Below are 21,105 nucleotides of genomic sequence, written 5' to 3'. Positions count from 1 at the left end.
AATAATCTCAACAAATGGTACTGGGACAACTGGATGTAACCACACACAAAAAAATACACTTGGACTCTCATATCACCTCATACACAAAAGTTAACTGAAAAGTGTCATAGCCCAAAATGTAAGTTCTTAACATTAACACTTAAAAGACATATAGTAGAAAATCTAGAAATTTAGAGATTTCTCAGGTACAATAAAAACAAAACCGAGCTGGGAAGGTGGCTGAGTGGTAGAGCACTTGCCTTGCATGCATGAGGCCCTGAGTTCGATTCCTCAGCACCACATAAGCAAAAAGAAAAAAGCCAGAAGTGGCACTGTGGCTCAAATGGTAAAGCACTAGCCTTGAGCTGAAGATCTGAGGGACAGTGCCCAGACCCAGAGTTCAGGCCCCATGACCGGCCAAAACAAACAAACAAACAAAAAATAAATAAAAAAATAAAAAACTTTTGCCGGTTGCCAGGGGCTCACACCTGTAATCCTAGCTACTCAGGGAGCTGAGATCTGAGGATCACAGTTCAAAGCTAGCCTGGGCAGGAAAGTCCGGGAGACTCTTATCTCCTATAACCCACCAGAAAACTGAAAGTGGCATTGTGACTCAAGTGGCAGAGTGCTAGCGTTGAGCTGAAGAGCACAGGGACAGCACCCAGGCCCAGAGTTCAAGCCCCATGAAGGACAAAAAAACAAACAAACAAAAAAAACTTTTATATGGAAAAATAAAAATAGTTCAAGATTAAGAATAGACCAGGAAGAAATTATTTGTACAACATATTCAATTTGTATCAACCAGGCACGGGTAGTTCATGCCTGTGAATCCTAACTACTTTGGAGGCTGAGATTTGAAGACTGGTTCAAAGCTAACCTGGGCAAACAAATCTGAAAAACACTTTTTTTTTTGTTTTTGTTTTTTGTTTTTGCCAGTTGTGGGCCTGAACTCCAGGCCTGGGCGCTGTCCCTCAGCTCTTCAGCTCAAGGCTAGTGCTCTACTACTTGAGCCATAGCGCCACTTCCGGCTTTTTCTGCTTATGTGGTGCTGAGGAATCGAACTCAGGGTCTCACATATGCAAGGTAAGCACTCTACCACTGAGCCACCTTCCCAGCTGAAAAACTCTTTTCTGGTTTGTTTTTTTTGTGTGTGTGCCATTCCTGGAGATTAAACTCAGGGCCTAGACAATGTCCCTGAGCTTTTTGCTCAAGACTGGCATTTTACCATTTAAACCATAGCTAAACTTTCAGCTTTTTTTTTTTTTTTTTTAAAGTAGTTTATTGGCACTAGTCTCATGGGCTTTCCTGGCTTTGAACTGCAATCCCCAGATCTTAGCCTCCTGAGATTACAGGCATGAACCACTGACACTCAGCGCTGAGAAACTCTCATCTCCAATTAACCAGCAAAAAGCCAGATGTGGAGGTGTGGTTCAAATGCTAGAGCACCAAACTTGAGCAAAAAAAAGCTCAAGCCAGGAGTAAAAGGTCCTGAGTTCAAGATTCATTACCATCACACACACACAAATATCTTTATCTAGAATTTACAAAGAATGCCTATCACCCCCAAATAATATGATCCCATAAAAAAATGGGAAAGATATAAACATGGAGTGTAGGTGGGGCTCAAGTAGCAGAGCATTTTGCCTAGTCAGGCCCAGAGTTCAATCCCAGTACAGTAACAAAAAGTATCACGCCAGGTCCTGGTGACTCATGCCTATAAAATCTTAGCTACTCAGGAGATCTGAGGATCATGTTCAAAACCAGCCCGGGAGGAAAGCAAGCAGATGGGGAGGATCCAGAATGCCATTACATAGCCAGTAGGAACGTAAAATGGTAGACTCATGTTGTTATTGTTCTGTGCCTGTCCTGGGGCTTGAACTTAAGGCCTGGGCACTGTCTCTGATGTTTTTTGCTCAAGGCTGTTGTCTCCCACTTGAGCCACAGCTCCACTTCTGGAGTTTTGGTGGATAATTGGAGTTAAAAGTCTCATGGAGGCTAGGAATGTGACTTAGTGGTAGAGTGCTTGTCTAGCAAGCATGAAGCCCTGGGTTCAATTCTTGGTTCCACATAAACAGAAAAAGGTGTAAGTGGTACTGTGGCTCAAGTGGTGGAGTATAGAGTGCTAGCCTTGAGTGAAAAGAACCTCAGGGACATCCCAGGTCCGGAGTTAAAGTCTCAGGAATGGCAAAAACAAAACAAAAAGTCTCATAGTCTTTTCTGCCTGGGCTGGCTTCAAACTGCAATCCTCAGATCTCAGCTTCCTAAGTAGCTAGCAATAAAAGTGTGAGCCATCGGCGTCCAGCTGGTAATCATTTTGGCAAACTGTTTTGCCAAGTTAGTTTAGCAGTGTTCAAAAAGTTACACATAAAACTGACTTTCAGTGCAAAGATGTCTCCCAAGCCAGTCTCTCAGCTCATCCAGATCAGTTGCTATTCTGCCTTTACTTTCCACATGGTCTGGAGCCAAGCCCTACTTTACTTACACCTTTGGGCACAGTTGGAGAGAAGGGTAGTAACAGAGAAGAAGAGAGGCAGGATGAGCTGAAGTTGACTGAGAGAGTCAAAGCCACAGAAGAAGCATATTTTAGGGTACTAGTGAACCTGCCTTTCCCCAACCTCATTACATGAAAAAACTTTGGCTTATAAAAACAAACAACTACAGGGGCTGGGAAGGTGGCTCAGTGTAGAGTGCTTGCCTTGCATGCATGAGGCCCTGGGTTCAATTCCTTAGCACCACATAAGCAGAAAAAGCCAGAAGTGGGGTTGAGGCTCAAGTGGTAGAGTGCTAGCCTTCAGCTGAGGAGCTGAGGAACAGCACCCAGGCCCAGAGTTCAGGCCCTACGATTGACAAAAAATAAAAATAAAAATAAAAAAACAAAATAAAAACAACCTAATATACCCAATCAATTTCACTTCTATGACTGTATCCATAAAATGAAAATTTATGTCTATATAAAGACTTATCACGTTAAGAAGCCAGATACATTGGGCTGGGAAGGTGGCTCAGTGGTAGAGTGCTTGCCTTGCATGCATGAGGCCCTGGGTTTGATTCCTCAGCACCACATAAACAAAAAAAGCCAGAAGTGGCACCATGGCTTAAGTGGTAGAGCGCTAATCTTGAGCTGAAGAGCTGAGGGACAGTGCCCAGGCCCAGAGTTCAGGTCCCACGACCACCACCACCACCAACAAAAAGCCAGTATAATAGATCATATACTCTATGACTCCATTTATAGTAAATAGCCAGAAAAAATAAATTTACAGAGATAGAAAACAGGGAAGATGGAGCAGACCTTCCCTCCTCTTGGCTAAGTCCCCACACAGAACCTGCTTCACCTAGTAACTGGTACACTTGGAGGCGGTCACCTCCCCCTGACCCCTGAGGTCACATCCACACTTGGTGTAGCCACACCTTCTCCCACCCCTGGCCTTGATAAGTTCTGGCCCAGCTGTGATTCAACCCCCCCACACCCCAACCCCCATTGCCGTGGGCTTCCAACTTGACCAGAGGTAGCCTGCAGCTCAAAATAAACCTTTCCCCTGCCTGAATACCAGGTGCTGCTCTCTCTTTCCTAGGCTGCCAATTTAATTTACCTAACAATGAGTAGTTACTTAGGGCTAGAAATAGGGGTTAAGTGTAAATGGGCATGAAGAACTTATAGTTGGATGAAAAAATTTTATTTTATTTTTTTGGGGTCCGGTTGTGGGGCCTGAACTCTGGGCCTGGGCGCTGTCCCTCAGCTCTTCAGCTCAAGGCTAGCACTCTACCACTTGAGCCACAGCGCCACTTCCGGCTTTTTTTCTTTTTGCTTATGTGGTGCTGAGGAATTGAACCCAGGGCCTCATGCATGCAAGGCAAGCGCTCTACCACTGAGCCACCTTCCCAGCCCAAGATGAAAAAATTTTAAAGCTGAGCTGTGAGCATGGTTCAAGTGGCAGAAAACACCTGCCTAAAAAATTGACGCAAAGAAATGCCAAATAGATAAACAAATTCTAAAACTGATACATGGTAATAATTGTACAATTTAGGAAGTTACTAAAAATATTTGAGCGGAGGCCAGTGATCCATACCTATATTCTTAGCTACTCAGGAGGGTGAGACTAGAGGACTGCAGTTCAAAGGCAGCCTGGGCAGGACAGTCTGTGAGCCTTGAGCAAAAAAGCTCAGGGATGCCGAGAGTCAGTGGCTCATGTCTGTAATTCTAGCTACTGAGGAGGCTAAGATATGAGGATCATGATTCAAAGCCAGCTCTGGCAGGAAAAGTCCATGAGACTCTGATCTCCAATTAACCACCAAAAAACCAGAAGTGGCACTGTGGCTCAAGTGGTAGAAAGCTCACCTTGAGCTGAAGAGCTCAGGGACAGTGCTCAGGCTCAGAGTTCAAGCCCCATGACCAAAAACCAAAAACAAACAAAAAAACACCTCAAGGACAGCATCCAGGCTTGAAATTTAAGCCCTGGTACCAAGACCAAAAAACTCCAATCAACCAACAAAGAAACCCTTTGTTCTCCAAGGAAGTAAATTAGATCAGATCAATCCTATCAAGTTATTACTGAAAGAGCTGTGTAAACAGGTGAGTTCACTGTTGAAGGTCATAAAGTCGTGAAAAGGCTTAGGTCCTGGCTGTGCTGGATGGATGCAAGCATGGCATACCTGGATTCAAATGGATCCTGTTTCTCCAGTGGTCTTACTCGCTTCTTTGTCACTGTCAATTTAGTCAGGTCCACATACTTTGTCTCTCCATTGCTGTAAATGAACTCCAGAACACTATTCCATTCCCCTTGCACCCTGCATACCACGGTGTTGGTAATGTTGTGCTTTACCTCAGCTGTCACCCTAGACATGGACAGAAAATAAAGACATGATCTAGTTACTGATATCTGGTTTACAACTCTAAAAACTAAGAATGCACTCTGCAAATCCAGCCAAAATTAATATGAGAGCTTACTTCAACTGTGAGCGCCAAAAGTCACCATTTGTTGTAAATCCCATAACAGCATCATGAATAATTTCTAAATATTACCTTTACTTTTTAGAAAGAATACTAGGCACCAAATTAGACTTTATACCAAAAAGAAAAAGTGTGATCTTGGGTGTTTTCTTTTTTATTACAATCTAAAAATGTTATAGCACTACAATCTAACATTTTTTTTAGTCAGTTCTGTCTAAACATCTGGATTTCTGGATATATATATATATGTTTATTGCTGAAACTGGTGCTTAAATTCAGGTCTAGGCGCTGCCCCTTAACTTTTTCACTAAAGGCTAGTGCTCTACTACTTATGCTACAGCTCTATTTCCAACTCTTTTTTTTTTTTGTCAGTTGTGGGGCTGAACTCTGGGCCTGGACGCCGTCCCTTAGCTCTTTAGCTCAAGGCTAGCCACTTCTGGCTTTATTCTTTTTGCTTATGTGGTGCTGAGGAATCGAACCCAGGGCCTCAGGCATGCAAGGCAAGCGCTCTACCACTGAACCACCTTCCCAGCCCCCTCCAACTTTTTTTATGGTTAATTGGAGATAAGATTCTTACAACTGGGCATTGGTGGTTCACACCTGTAATTAATCCTAGCTACTCAGGAGGCTGAGATCTGAGGATCATGGTTCAAAGCCACCCGGGAAGGAAAGTTCCTGAGACTCTTATCTCCAAGAAACCACTCAGAAAACCAAAAGTGGTGCTGTGGCTCAAGTGGTAGAGTGCTCACCTTGAGCTGAAGAGCTGAGGGATAACTCCCAGGCCCAGACTTCAAGCCCCAGGAATGACAAAAAAAAAAAAAAAAAGATTCTCACAAAATTTTCCTGCCCAGGCTGTGAACCGTGATCTGCAGATCTTGGCTTCCTGAGTAACTAGGATTACAGACATGTGGTATGGCATCCCGCTTAATGAAACGTGTTCACTGTAGGACACAGGTAACAACAAGGCCAGATTAAATAGAGGTTCAAGATTCAGGGAACACTGAGTCAAGATTAAGTACTAATTTGTGTGCCAGAGAGTATTATTTATTTTTATTTTAAAGGGAATTCAAAGAACCAAAAGCAAACATACAGGAATCCTAAGCAATATTTGTCTTATATAAGACAAGAGAACAAGAAAGGCAGTAAAGTGCTCACTTCAGCACATATACACACAAAAGGAGGAGGAGGAGGAGGAGGGGAGGGGAGGAGGAGGAGGGGGAGGAGGGAAAGGAGGGGGAGGGAGAGGGGGAGGGGGAGGGGGGAGGAAGAGGAGGAAGAGGGAGGAAAGAAAAAGAAAAGAAAGAAAGAAAGAAAGAAAGACAGTAAAATTTAGAGGCCCAGCTTTCTGGTTTTGGGGTTGTTGTTTTTTTTTTGGTCGGTGATGGGGCTTGAACTCTGGGCCTGGGCGCTATCACTCAGCTCTTCAAGGCGAGTACTCTACCACTTGAGCCACACACCACTTCCGGGCCTAGTTTTCTATAAGGAAAAAAAAAAAATCAGCAAACCCAGAACTAAAAGCAGAGGTAGTAAAGAGCCTATTAAACTATAAGTCAGATGTTAGAGATTAGGCAGACACAGGTTTGGAATCTAAGAGTAAATATCCAAAAGTTAAGAGCAAATGCTTGATTATGAAGGAGTGGGAACTCCCTGTTACACTTTGAAGCACATAAACCTGAATAATTAAATTGCTAAAGGATTTCTGCCAGACTGTATATTTCTCTTGAAAATCCATTTCTAATTACACAAGAGATGAAGGTATGGCATTTAATCTTTCTCTATCCACATATAACCAGGCTAGTCTCAAGTGATTCTCCCTAGCCTTAGCCTCTCAAGCAGCTGACTCTACAGTTGAGCATGACTATGCTAGTTCACTTAATCTTTTTTTTGAACATAGGGCTTGAACTCAGGGCCTGGGCACTGACCTTGAGCTCTTTTGCTTAAGGCAAGCATTCTAACACTTTGAGCCACAGTGCCACTTCTGTTTTTCTCACAGATTTTTCTGTTCGGGCTGGCTTTGAACTGTGATCCTCAGATATCAGCCTCCTGGTTACTTGCAGGTGTGAGCCAAGAGCATGTGGCTTCATTTGATCTTTCTTTCACTGCCATGGCATAGCCTTTTAAATTATTGTTATCTCCCATAAGCTTAAATACTCAACAAATAATTATCCTCTTTCCCAGTTTATAAATGTTAAACTTATATTGTTTAGAGAAGCAGTACAGCAAAAGAATACAAAGAAAACTGGGGCTCAATAGAGGTGAACTAATAGAGGTGAACCATGAGGAACTTGCAAAGGTACACAAAGAGAAAGGGTTTTGCCTTATTTTGTTTATAACAATTCTTCACAACAATTCAATGTGGCACAGACAAACTTCTATAAAGGACCAAAAAAAAAAAAATTCTGTGGATTCTGAGGCCAGACTGTCTCTTTGTAGCTACTTAACTTTGTCACTGTGTCATGAAAGCAGCCAGAGATAACAAGTAAATGAATGGGCATAGCTAAGTTTCAAAAAAGTTTTATAAAAACAATTATCAGGCTAGATTTCACTGCAGGGGCATAGTCTGCTAACCTTGTGCCTCATCTGAAATGTACAGAGAATTTCCACACTGTAATTTCATCTAAATAATTTTCAATGCTAATAGGCTGTTCCATCTGGCTGACATATCTTTCCTTCCTATACCTTTCTCATCCTTCAAGACCCAACTCAACCATCACATTATTCTGGGAGCTATTTCTCATCCTCTAGCCTGATGTATGTGTTTCCATTATATACTCAGGACAGTGGTCACATGGTACTGGTACTGATGTAACGAGTTGCCCTCATGCAGACTCTTATCAGGCACAGAAGAGCTTTCAACTCTGTGTTCCCAGTTAGTACTTCCCAGAGTGCTTGGCAAATAAGAAGATGCATAATAAACTGAATTGATTAATAAGAAAATAAGCCTAAAAGAGCTTAAATGATATGCACAAATTATTGTTATCATCTAGAATAGGAGTGAGCAAAAACATCTACAAGAAAATACCAGTATGGGGGGCTGGGAAGGTGGCTCAATGGTAAGAGTGCTTGCCTTGCATGCATGAGGCCCTGTGTTCGATTCCTCAGCACTCACAAGCAGAAAAAGATGCTATGGCTCAAGTGGTAGCTCAAGGCTGAGGGACAACGCCCAGGCCAGGAGTTCAGGCCCCACAACCGGCAAAAAAAGAAAGAAAGAAAGAAAGAAAGAGAGAGAGAGAGAGAAAATACCAGTATGTCTGGCATTTGATAAACTCTTACAATATGCTAACATTAGATAACATATTTTTCAAGACTTGTGACCATCCCATTTCTGTAGGTAAAGAAATTGTGGCACAAAAATTTAGGCAAACTGCCCTAAATCAAATAGCTTATAATTAGTCAGGATTTGAATATAGCTCCTGATGTACTCTTAAAGCTAAGTTCTTTCCAAAATTTCCTTTATTTTTGTTTTCTGTTTGTTTTGGCAGTATTGGGTTTGAACTTAGTGCCTCACTTTTGCTTAGAGACATGCCTCCAGCCTCTTCTACATACAAGTTTTCCTAAAACAATGAATCAGAGAACTACTTTATAAGACAAAGCTGGGTGCTGGTGGTTCACACCTGTAATCCTACCTACTAAGGAGGCTGAGATCTCAGGATTACAGTTCAAAGCCAGCCCAGGCAATAAAGTCTTTAAGACTCTTATCTCCAATTAACCACCAAAACACTGGAAGTGGTACTGTGGCTCCAGAGGTAGAGCACTTTGCCTTGAGCTGAAGAACTGGACGGTGCCCAGCACAGAGTTTAAGCCCCAAGGTAGGGGCGGGGTGGGTGGGTGGGGAGACAAAGAGAAATTAGGGAACTAACCCAAAGATAAAAGGTTAAGGCTCTGCTCAATGGCCAACTCATCTGTTTCAAACAAAATAGATTAAACAAAGAGTACACATGAATAAAAATCCCATCCCATCTATTTAAAACAAGGTAGATAAGGAATAAGGAGTCATAGGCTGGGAATGTGGCTTAGTGGTAGAGTGCTTGCCGAGCATTCACGGAGCCCTGAGTTTGATTCCTCAATACCACATAGAAAAAGCCAGAAGTGGTGCTGTGGCTCAAGTAGTAGAGTGCTAGCTTTGTGCAAATCGAAGGTCAGAGACAATGCCCAGGACCTGAGTTCAAGCCCAAGGACTGGCAAAAAAAAAAAAAAAAAAGAGTTATAACTCAAGATTTAGAAAAGAGTAATGAAGGGCTGGGAAGGTGGCTCAGTGGTAGAGTACTTGTCTTGCATACTCGAAGCCCTGGGTTCGATTCCTCAGCACCACATAAGAAAAAAGCTGGAAGTGGCTCAAGTGGTAGAGCACTAGCCTTGAGCTGAAGAGTTGAGAGACAGCGCCCAGGCTGAGTTCAGGCCCCATGACTGGACCCCCCCCCCCAAAAAAAAAAAAAGAAAGTAAAAAAGAAAAGAGTAATGATGTACTGCATATGATTAAAATGTTCTTACCGGTGCAGTTTGCCACCATAAAATGGCTTGGTATGGAAAGTGATGCTTGCTGAATACCCAGTCTTTGCACAGTTGACGCTGACTTTGCCACCTAGTTCCACCCAAGGAACAGTCAAAATTGACCGGGCGTATGCACAAGGTAGGGAGAATGTATACTCTTCTCCATGCTCCAACAGACTGAGGATACCTGAATGTAAAAATATGAGCGTAGCCAACATCATCTTAAAGAAATGGACAGTAGAAAAAGCCACGTATTTTCATGTCTAGTAGAACATTATTTTGTTTCACTGATCTTTGGATGACACTGACTACATTTACAATTACAGTTAATATTTCCTGGTGAGTCAGGGTTACTTTCACTGTGATATTACTGCTCCTTTGGGGTTCATGTGATCTGTGAATGCTACAGTGGAAATACTTTGAGTTCCCTCTCAGGGATGGGGAATGTCTAGCCTACAGGCCACACAATGCCCTAAAATCATTTGGTACATGGCAGGTACATAAACATCTATGCTTCTTGTTGGCTGCTGTTGGTTATTTTGTATGGTCCGTGAATGTTATAAATACCCAAATGGTCCTTGGCAGAAAAAAATTCTCTACATTAAGTATGCTTCTAAAACTAAAGGCATAATACAGGGTCAAAGACTATCTATACTGTACCATGTTAAGATTTGGTCATTAGTACTAGTAATCTCTAGGAGTAACTAGATGACCAGTGTTACAAAAGGTATAGGACCTTAGCTCAGATAGTTTGATAGGAAAAGTATGTTTTTCATTTATAAAAAAAAATGTCATTTTGGGCTGGGAAGGTGGCTCAGTGGTAGAGGGCTTGCCTTGCAAGTTGAGGCCCTGGGTTCGATTCCTCAGCACCACATAAGCAAAAAGAAAAAAACCAGAAGTGGCGCTGTGGCTCAAGTGGTAGAGCGCTAGCCTTGAGCTGAAGAGCTGAGATACAGCACCCAGGCCCAGAGTTCAGGCCCCATGACCGGACCCCCCCCAAAAAAATAAATAAATAAAATGTCATTTTATCACAAAAACTACAGTAATAAGTTTTGTTAGTCAAATTCTGAAATATTTAGTTACAAGGGATGTATTAAAAACCAATACCATAATATGGTTAAGGAGATTTTGTGTTAAAGTTGCTATATTAAAATGGCTTACAACACAAAAAAGAAATTGTGAATAAACAAGTGGTCTATATAAGAAAATTAAGGAACACTAAGCATATATAAGCCATATTATTAACTTCTAGGCTGTATCATCATCAGATACTGGATATGTACCTTTAGTCTAATACTGTGATACCTCTCCATTAACAAATGCTTACCACAAGCTCACTCTTCAAATGAGGGCAAGAGTTATGATAAATATTTAATTTTTAGGAAAACCAAACACAAAGAGATCTTAAAGCAGTGTTCACAAAGTTCTATCAACAATTCTTTTTGTATTGCCTTTAACACTCTTCCTGAAGAACAATGTTCATTCAGAAATAAGGGTATTTCTAAGTGGTAGAGAACTTATCTACACCATCCCAAATACCACCAAAAATGAATGAATAAAAACTAAAAATAAAGGTCTGGGAAGGTGTCTCATTGGTAGAATGCTTGCCTTGCATGCATGAGGCCCTGGGTTCCATTCCTCAGCATCACATAAGCAGAAAAAGCTGGAAGTGGTGCTGTGGCTCAAGAGGTAGAGCGCTAGCCTTCAGCTAAGGAGCTGAGGGACAGCAAGCGCCCAGGCCCAGAGTTCAGGCCCCACAACTGACAAAAATAAATAAATAAACAAACAAACAAAAGATTAAATCATTTCCTAAGAAATATGTTTCCAGCTATAATCTATATATAATGGAAGACAGATAACATACTTGAGTATATCTGAATTATTAATTAAAGTTTGAAAAAAACACTGTATTTTTAATTTTGTAAAAAACTAATTTGTTTATAAATTGGGTGTATGTTTTTTTTTTCCTGGTACTGTGGATTGAACTAAAAGGTCTCACTAAGTTTGAGGCTGACACTCTACCTCTTGAACCACATATCCAGCCTAGCTTTTGGGTGGTTAATTGAAAATGTGAGTCTGGTGGACTTTTCTGCACAAGACTGGCTTTGAACCTAGGTCCTTTAGCTATCAGCTTCCTAGGGAGTTAGCATTACAGGTGTAATGATTTTCTTCAGTTGTGGGTCTTGAACTCAGGGCCTGTCACTGTTCCTCAGGTCTTCAGCTCAAGGCTAGTGCTCTACCATTTGAGCCATAGCACCACTTCCAGTTTTCTGGTGGTTAATTGGAGATAGGAGTCTCATGGATGTTCCTGCCCAGGCTGGCTTTGAACCACGATTCTCAGATCTCCTTAGTAGCTAGGACTATAGGCGTGAGCCACTGGCTCCCGGCTTGATTTTCTATTTTTAAGAATGTATTTTGCATAACGCAGCCACCATTGTGGAACTTAAAATCTGAAGAAATATATAGCCAGTTTTGAATAAATGTGATGACAGACACATAGGATAAGATTCATAGAATTCTAAAATCTCAGGGTGGGAATGTGGTTCAGTGATGGGCTTTTGCTGAGTATTCATGAGGCCTTTGGTTCAATCCTCAGGTTAAAAAAAAAAAGCCAAGTACAGTGGCTCCAACTAGTACTAATCCTCTCCAAGAGCTGTTTGGGACATGGAAATTAGGGGACTGTAACTTGAGGCTGGCTAGGATTGAGAAAAAAAAAAAAAAGTTTGTGAGATTCCATCTTGGTGCAGTAGTACACACCAGTTACCCCAGCTATGAGAAAAACACAGTGGACATAGTGGTGCATACCTGTCATTCCAGAGACCTGGAGAAACACAAATAAGAGAATCAAAATCCAGGCTTCCCAGAGCATGAGGTGAGACACTTTCTGAGTCAGCAATGTAAAAAGGGGTAGCTTAGCAAGTGGCTCGTGTTAGAGCACCTGCCCAGCAAATGTGAGGCCTGGAGTTCAAATCCAAGTACCATAAAAAAAAAAACACAGGCGGGGAAGGTGGCTCAGTGGTAGAGCGCCTGCCTTGCATGCCTGAGGCCCTGGGTTCGATTCCTCAGTACCACATAAGCAAAAAGAAAAAAGCTGGAAGTGGCGCTGTGGCTCAAGTGGTAGAGTGCTAGCCTTGAGCTGAAGAGCTGAGGGACAACGACCAGGCCCAGAGTTCAGGCCCCACAACTGGACCCCTCCCCCCAAAAAAACTCTAAAATATCAGTTGTCTAATAACTAAATGGAATTTTCTTCTCCTACTAAAAATATGGCTAACAGGAGCAAAATTAGTTGTCATAAATCCAATTTGATTGTATACTTCCTGCTGAGGGCAAACCAATGCTGACTTCATTTCCCAAAGGCAATTCATATTCATAATACACAAAAGTACTTAAAAATAATAAGAAATTGGGGCTGGGAATTTGGCTCAGTGGTATAGTGCTTGCCTTGCATGCATGGGGCCCTGGGTTCAATTCCTCAGCACCACATAAGCATACAAAAGCCAAAAGTGGTGCTGTGGCTCAAGTGGTAGGGTGCTAGCCTTGAGCTAAAGAGCTAAGAGACAGCGCTCAGGCCTATAGTTCAGCCCCCATGACCGACAAAAAAAAAAAAAAGAAGAAATTAACTTTTTTATATTCCTTCATGAAGATACTGTTGTTTTTTTTTTCTTTTCTTAAGGTATTTTCTTTCTTGAAATAATGCATGTATTATATGAACTCTGTATTATATGAACTGAAAAGAAGAACTGTTTTGAGGAGCGCATGTCAAAAAATGAGGTTCTAAACCTGGTTGTACTTCAACATTTATGGTCTGGGCACTGTCTCTGAGCTTCCAACTTTAACCCTCAGTTTTCAGCCTCCTGAGGAACTAGAATTATAGGCATGAGCCATCAGCACCCAGCAGTAATATATTTCATAGATACAGTCATTAAATACTTGCTTTATAAATGATATAGAAAAATGAATATATTTGTAAAGAAAAGCAGAACACTACTATTAATCATCATAATTTTCTGAAACTAAAAGTATGAATAAATCTACCAAGTAAAAAATATAATATTCTAGCTCAAACTATCCATCTGTAGATTAAAGAATCAGAGATGTTTTTATTTCTTCTTTTCAAATTTATTTTTTTCCAATTTTAACAATAAAAATATATTCTTTAGCCCAGTTATAGTCTCCCTGCTTTCCAACAAGTGTTCTAGAACACAACAGAAATCAGAACGAAGAAATTGGTACAAAATATTCTAAATATTTTGAAATGAATAAATATATTGCTTCCAAAAATGACTGTAGTTTAATATTAAAAATTGAAGAACAATATTTCTCCTTACCTTCTCCAACCATTGTCACACCTATTGACATGCCTAAGAATTTGCTTTTAGTCCAGACATGGGCATTTACACACATCTTCCTTTCTGCACATTCTGCATAAAATCCTGAGACTGGAGGATGATGGGAAACCTGCTCGGCAACAAATCTGACTGTGTAATAGTCTGATCCCACCTGTCCCAAAGGTTCTTCTGACAGAGGAGCATGATTTGTGACTGCCTGCGTGGAAGAACTGCTAGCAATACTGGATGCTACCTCGCTTTTCGGCATCCTCCAAGAACAGTGAAATGTCTCTCCAATGATAGGATTGTATGGTTTCTTAGCAATGGCACCTTTCCGGCCTTCATGAAATGAGGTAAGATAGTACTCAACAAAACGAATCATTCTGTCTTCTGCTGTGGCTCCATTAGTGATGGCTATAAATAGGTCTGGATGAGACATAAAATCTGCATACATTTCCAGCAAGGATCGTTTCTCTAGGATAAATGTAGGAAGCACCACCTAAACAACAAGAAAAAGGAACCAAAGACAAAAATTTCTTATCACATTAAAAGCATTCATTCTAGATGGACATTAAAGATAATGATACAGGGCTGGGAATGTGGCTTAGTGGTAGAGTGCTTGCCTAGCATGCACCCTCAGTACCACATAAACAGAAAAAAACAGAAGTGCCACTGTGGCTCAAGTGGTACAGCGCTAGCCTTGAGCAAAAGAAGCACAGGGACAGTTTCTAGGCCCTGAGTTCAAGCCCTGGGATTGGCAAAAAAAAAAAAAAAAAAAAAGATATTTGGTCTTTTTAAAGTATTTGGTCTTACTAAAAAAAGAAGCATGCTGCTGAGTGCCAGTGACTCATACCTATAACCCTGGGTATTTAGGAGGCTGAGATCTGAGGGTTGTGGTTCAATTCAAAGCTAACCCAGGCAGGAAAGTCTGTGAGACTCTCTCCAATGAAACCACCAAAAAAACTGGAAGTGGAACTGTAGATTAAGTTGTAGAGTTAGGCTTGAGAAAAAAAAAAAACAAACAAAAAACCCTCAGGGACCATACCCAAGCCCTGAGTTCAAGCCCCAGGACTGTCACACAAAAAAAAAACAACAACTTATTACTATATCAGTATGTGTACTGTTTAGAAAAGAAGAATGAAAAAAGTCTGAACATACTCACTCTGAATGTGTGTGTGTGTGTGTGTGTATGTGTCTGTATTTTTCTTTTTTTTTAACCTTCTATAATTTTTTATTGTGAAAATACTGTACAGAGGGGTTACAATTACATGGGCAAGATGATGAGTACATTTCTTATCAAGCAGTGTAGCCGCCTCCTTTTGTTTCCCCTTCCCAGGCTCCCCCCCCCCCCGACCCCCCCCCCCCAATCCTCTTTTTTTTTTTTTTTTTTTTTTTTTAGTCAGTCGTGGGGCCTGAACTATGGGCCTGGGCACTGTCCTTCAGCTCTTTAGCTCAAGGTTAGCACTCTACCACTTGAGCCATGGTGCCACTTCTGGCTTTTTCTGCTTATGTGGTGCTAAGGAATCAAACCCAGGGCCTCATACATGCAAGGCAAGGACTCTACCACTAAGCCACCTTCCCAGCCCCTCTTTTTCTCTTTTGAGACAGGTTGTTACTATGTATTCCCAAAGCTGGCCTCTAATTTCCAACATACATGAAAAACGTGCTTAAAAGGAAATGAAGCCGGGCGCCAGTGGCTCATGACTGTAATCCTAGCTCCTCAGGAGGCTGAGATCCTGAGGATCATGGTTCAAAGCCAGCCTGGGCAGAAAAGTCTGTGAGACTCTGATCTCCAATAAACCACTAGAAAATCAGAAGTGGCGCTGTGGCTCAAGCAGTAGAGCGCTGGCCTTGAGCTGAAGAGCACAGGGACAACGCCCAAGCCCAGAGTTCAAGCCCCAAGACAGACAAAAAAAACAAACAAAAAAAGGAAATGAGAGCTTGCCAAAATGGCTACAATTAAACACAAATTCTGGATTTCAAGAAAAGGCTATAAAATGTTATCTTGATTTCTACTTGACTGGTTTGGTAGATGGCTCCTCAGGATATATCTGTGTGAGTACTTTCAGATATTATTAGATCATAAGGGTTTAGAGTTAATGGTTTAATCTAGTGATGGATTAAAATGTGAATACAATACTGGGAAGTGCTTTAAGGGTGGAAGGTGGGGCCTACTTGGAGAAAGTAGGTTTCTGGGGCCATGCCTTTGAAGGGTATACCACCTTGCCTTGACCTCTTCCTCTCTGTGTCCTCTTTGATTCCTAGCTTCCATGAAATAAGTGAGCACCTTTCCTCCACTATGCTCCTTCTTCCATGCTTTGCTTTGCCATGGGCCTAAAAGCAATGGGGCCATGCTAGGCACCAATGGCTTAATGCCTGAGATCTGAGGATCATGGTTCAAAGCTAACTCGGGCAAGAAAGTCAGTAAGAATCCATTTCAGTGGCTCAAATGGCAGATCACTAGCCTTGAGCACAAAAGCTTTTCTTTAGATTTTCCATTGTAATATAGCAATGGATTCCTTTTACAGAAAATAAACAAACGAAAAAAAACCTACAAGTGCTTTTTGCCATGAGGCATTCTGCATATAAAAAAATAAAAACCAGAAGTGGCACTGTGGCTCAAGTGATAGAGTGCTAGCCATGAGCTGAAGAGCTGAGGGACAGTGCCCAAGCCGACCGACACACACACACACACACACACACACACACACACACACACACACACACACACACACACACACACACACACACACACACACACACACACACACACACACACACACACACACACACACACACACACACACCACACACACACACACACACAAACAAACACACAAAATTAGCCTTATTTGTTTGAGCCAAGAAGCTGTGTATCCTATACTGGCACTGAACTCACTATACAGTTTGAGGCTGGCCTCAAACTCAAGCTCTTTCTGCCAAGCATCTAGGAGCCAATGAGGAGGATGGGAAGGCAAACCATAAAGAATGAAAAGTCCTGACAACATTAACAATTTCAGGGGCTGGGAGTATGGCTCAAGTCGTTAAAAAACAAAACCAAACATCCAAGTACTGTCCTGCACTGACATTCTCCGTGCTCAGTTTGTCCTCTTACTTACTCTGGTTAAATCCATGCCCAGCTTGAGCTGGGACAGAAGATGAAGAATAACACTGCGCTGCTCTTCCACAGCTCCCAAGTCATCCTCCTTGTTGTCACAGGTGTCCTCGATCTCGTCATCAGTGTTGATTTCTTCTGGTTCCTAGGAAAAAAACAAAGTAGAAGTCTAGACTGATGAGTACTGATTACTATCAATGAAGAATAAGAGATTCAAATCAGAGATGCTTACATTGGACCTAAACAAATCAGAAGAAGGGTGAAAATTTTTCTGAATATATTTTTCATCATTTGGCTATGGGATAAGTAGCTTTCAAAAGGCCTATTATTAATGCTATTGAACATTTAATGGTTTTGCAATATGTATTGCATATAAAATGTGTTTTATATAAACAGGAAATTCCAAAAAGAGCAAAAACTGTCTCATTCTAATCTCAGGCTTGATCACCTGTCAGGGGATACCATCAATATCTATAACTGACATTGAAGAGTTCACTCTCACACACATATGCACACACACATACAATTTATCCTTTAACTGTCCTTGCATTGTATAATATGTGCAAGGACAGGTTTCTGACCACATTTTTGCTTTTAACTTCTCCTTTTTCTACCTCCTTTCTATCAAGAAAATCTATAAAAACTCACATTCTAATAAAAAAAAATCTTAGTTAAAAAAAAAACCTCACAGTTGGGCACTGGTAGTTTATGCCTATAATCCTAGCTACTCAGGAAGCTGAGATCTTAGGATCATGGTTCAAAGCCAGCCTGGGCAGGAAAGTCTGTGACACTCTTTTTTTTTTTTTTTTTTTTGTCGGTCGTGGAGCTTGAACTCTGGGCCTGGGCGCTGTCCCTCAGCTCTTCAGCTCAAGGCGAGCGCTCTACCCTTAAGCTACAGCGCCACTTCCGGTTTTCTGGTGGTTTATTGGAGATAGGAGTCTCACAGTCTTTCCTGCCCGAGTTGGCTTTGAACCTCGATCCTCAGATCTCACCCTCTTGAGTAGCTAGGATTACAGGCGTGAGCCACCAGCACCCGGCTTGTGAAACTCTTATCTCCAATTAACCACAAGAAAACCAGAAGTGGCACTGTGGCTCACGTGGTATAGTGCTAGCCTTGAGCTGAAGAGCTTAGGGATAGCACCCAGGCCTAGAGTTCAAGCCCCATAACTGACAAAAAATAAAAGCCTCACATTCTGAAAACCTTATTAATGGTTTAGTTAAGATAATACAGCAACTACTATTTGTGTATGTCAGAATTATTTCTATTTTTATGGTCTTAAGGACAGATCCCAAAGGCTTTCTCAATCCTCATTTTTCAATAAAAGTAAGTTTGCCAGGAAATGTTCCTTGATATGTTGTCTAAATAATATCGTTTAAGTAAACTTAAACCGTTACTCAGTATAAAACAAGAGAAAGCTGACAATCTCCCTCTCGACATCGAATGTAATCATTTTATGAGATTAAATACTTTTATGAGATCTCAGGGGGAAAAACTTTCTAGTACTTGATTAAATAATGTTCTCCAAAGATCTGGTAACGTACCATTAAATCTGAGGTGAAAACATAGGTAAATGGCATATAGCTTAGTGATAAAGCTGATATTTAGCATGTCTGAGGCACTGAGACATGTTCAATACTAGCATTAAGAAACAACAAAAGAAGCCTGGCATCGGTGGCTCACACCTGTAATCCTAGCTACTCAGGAGTCTGAAATCTGAGGATCACAGTTCAAAGCCAGCCCAGGCAGGAAAAGTCCATGAGACTCTTATCTCCAATAAAGCACTAGAAAACTCGAAGTGGCACGGTGGCTCAAGCAGTAAGCGCTGGCCTTGAGCTGAAGAGCTGTGGGATAGCACCCAAGCCATGAGTTCAAGCCCCACGACCACAAAAAAAGAAAACAACAACAGCTAGGCACTAGTGGCTCAGGCCTGTAATCCTAGCTACTCAGGAGGCTGAGATCTGAGGATCGAGGTTCAAAGCCAGCCTAGGCAGGAAAGTTTGTGAAACTCTTAACTCCAGTAAACCACCAGAAAACTGGAAGTGACATTGTAGCTCAGGGGTAGAGTGCTAACCTTGAGCTGAAGACCTGAGAGACAGCACCCCAGAGTTCAAACCCCATGACCCACAAAAAAAAAAAAAAAGAAAGAAAGAAAGAAACAACAACAAAGCCTGGCACTGGTGGCTCACTTCTATAATCCTATCTACTCAGGAGGCTGAGATCTGAGGATCATGGTTCAAAGACAGCTCGGGCAAGAAACTCCGTGAGACTTTTTTTTTTTTTGGCGGTTGTGGGGCTTGAACTCTGGGCCTGGGCGCTGTCCCTCAGCTCTTCAGCTCAAGGCGAGCACTCTACCACTTGAGCTACAGCGCCACTTCTGGTTCTGTAGTGGTTTATTGGAGATAGGAGTCTCACGGTCTCTCCTGCCCGGGCTGGCTTTCAACCGTGATCCTCAGATCTCAGCCTCCTGAGTAGCTAGGATTACAGGTGTGAGTCACAGGCTTCCGTGAGACTCTTATCTCCAATAAATCACTCAGAAAACTGAAGGAAGTGGCTCGTGGCTCAAGTGGTAGTGTGCTAGCTTTGAGCTGAAGAGCTGAGGGACAGTGCTCAGGCCCAGAATTCAAGCACCACGACCGATACAAAAACAAAAAACACTTCCTCGACTAAAAACAGTAAAGAAATAAAACATTTTTGTTTCAATATAAAAATAGCCAGTTAGTTTTCTGTTGTTGTTTTTTGTCTTTTTAGAAGGGAATAAGAGGAGGACACAGAAATAGAGAGAGGGCTAACAAATGTAGTCATGGTATTCCATATACACTATGTAAAAAATAAACTATGTAACTGGAAAGCAGGGACAGGAGGGGGAAACTGGGGAAAAGTGAAGGAAGGGTGACACTGTCCAAGAAGAACTGTACTCTTCACTGATTTATGGAATTGTAACTCTTCTGTCCAACACCCTAATGATAACAATAAAATTACATTTATTAAAAAAAATCAATCATCTGTAATCCTAGCTACTCAGGAGGCTGAGATCACAGTTCAAAGCCAGCCTGAACAGGAAAGTTCCTGAGACTCTTATCTCCAATTAACCACCAGAAAACCAGAAGTGGTGTTGTGGTGCAAGTGGTAGAGAGCTGAAGAGCTGACAGACAGCAACTAGGTCCAAAGCTCAAGCCCCACAACAGACAGGAAAAAAAGGTAAAAAAAAAAAAAAAGCCAAAATACCTTTCAGAATAGAGATAAAAGGTACTGGAAGCAAGGTGCCACAACTAGAGATCCTGAGTTCACACCCCAGCACTGAAAACAGTAACAAAAACAAAATAAAACCATACCAGATAAAAAGATAAGCCAGGCACCAGCGGCTCCAGCTTGTAATCCTAGCTACTCAAGAGACTGAGATATAAGGATTGTGGTTCAAAGCCAGCCAGGTCAGGAAAGTCTGTGAGCTTCTTATCTCCAATTAAGCATCAAAAAGAATCAGAAGTGGAGCTATGGCTCAATCAGTAGAGTACTAGCCTTGAACAAAAATGTTCAGGGAGGACTGTGGCCCCAGTCCTGAGTTCAAGCTTCAGGACTGGCACAAACAAACAGAAAGGATAAAAAGAGCTAGACACAATGGGACAAGCCTGTAATCTTTGGGAAGCAGAAATCAGGGGATTCAGAGGCCAGTCCCAGTGTAAAGGTTTGCAACATTCCTCTCAGTGACTGGGCATAGTGGTGGCATGCCTGTTCTCTAGCTACGGGGAAAGTACAATGACTGGGTGCAGTGGTACATGCATGTCATCCACAGCAACACACACAAGCACAAGGAGAGAGATCATAGCCCCAGTCAGCTAAAGCATAAATCAAGAAAATACTTTAAAATAATGCAGAAAGGCTAGAGGTATGGCTCAAGTGGTAGAGGGCCTTCCTGAGTTCAATCTACAAAATGTCCTCCCACCAAAGAACAAAATAAAAGAGAAATTATGTTAACTAAATTCAAATTACTGGTATGACTGAAAGAATTTGGAAACTCTTCTTTTTTAAATACCTCTGATGGGTCAATCATACCTTTCTTAAAGAAAAGTTTAAGGTAAAGACACATTACCAAAACTTCAAATAAGCATGCTCAAATGTACAAAATTCCTATAAATGAAATGATCAGCAAATACAGTGGCAAAGCTGGGCGCCGGTGGCTCACTCCTGTAATCCTAGCTACTCAGGAGGCTGAGATCTGAGGATCACCAGCCCTAGCAGGAACATC

General features: G+C 41.7%; 1 protein-coding gene across 1 annotated transcript in view; it reads right to left on the bottom strand.

Moving 5' to 3' along the window:
• Osbpl11 (oxysterol binding protein like 11) overlaps window positions 1-21,105 on the bottom strand; it is a 74,416-nt gene that overhangs the window by 7,128 nt on the left and 46,183 nt on the right. The window contains exons 8-11 of the mRNA XM_070030002.1: window positions 16,866-17,006; window positions 13,747-14,245; window positions 9,419-9,605; window positions 4,630-4,812 (exon numbers count right to left, since the gene is read on the bottom strand). Coding sequence (XP_069886103.1) covers window positions 4,630-4,812; window positions 9,419-9,605; window positions 13,747-14,245; window positions 16,866-17,006 — 1,010 coding nt within the window. The remainder of the gene's footprint in view (window positions 1-4,629; window positions 4,813-9,418; window positions 9,606-13,746; window positions 14,246-16,865; window positions 17,007-21,105) is intronic.

This window comes from Dipodomys merriami, unplaced genomic scaffold, assembly GCF_024711535.1.
Source record: "Dipodomys merriami isolate MVZ:Mamm:240054 unplaced genomic scaffold, mDipMer1.0.p SCAF_2, whole genome shotgun sequence".
NCBI classification, from domain to species: Eukaryota; Metazoa; Chordata; class Mammalia; order Rodentia; family Heteromyidae; genus Dipodomys; species Dipodomys merriami.
The sequence above is the reverse complement of the archived record's forward strand: the minus strand, read 5'-3'. Positions and strand labels throughout refer to the sequence as shown.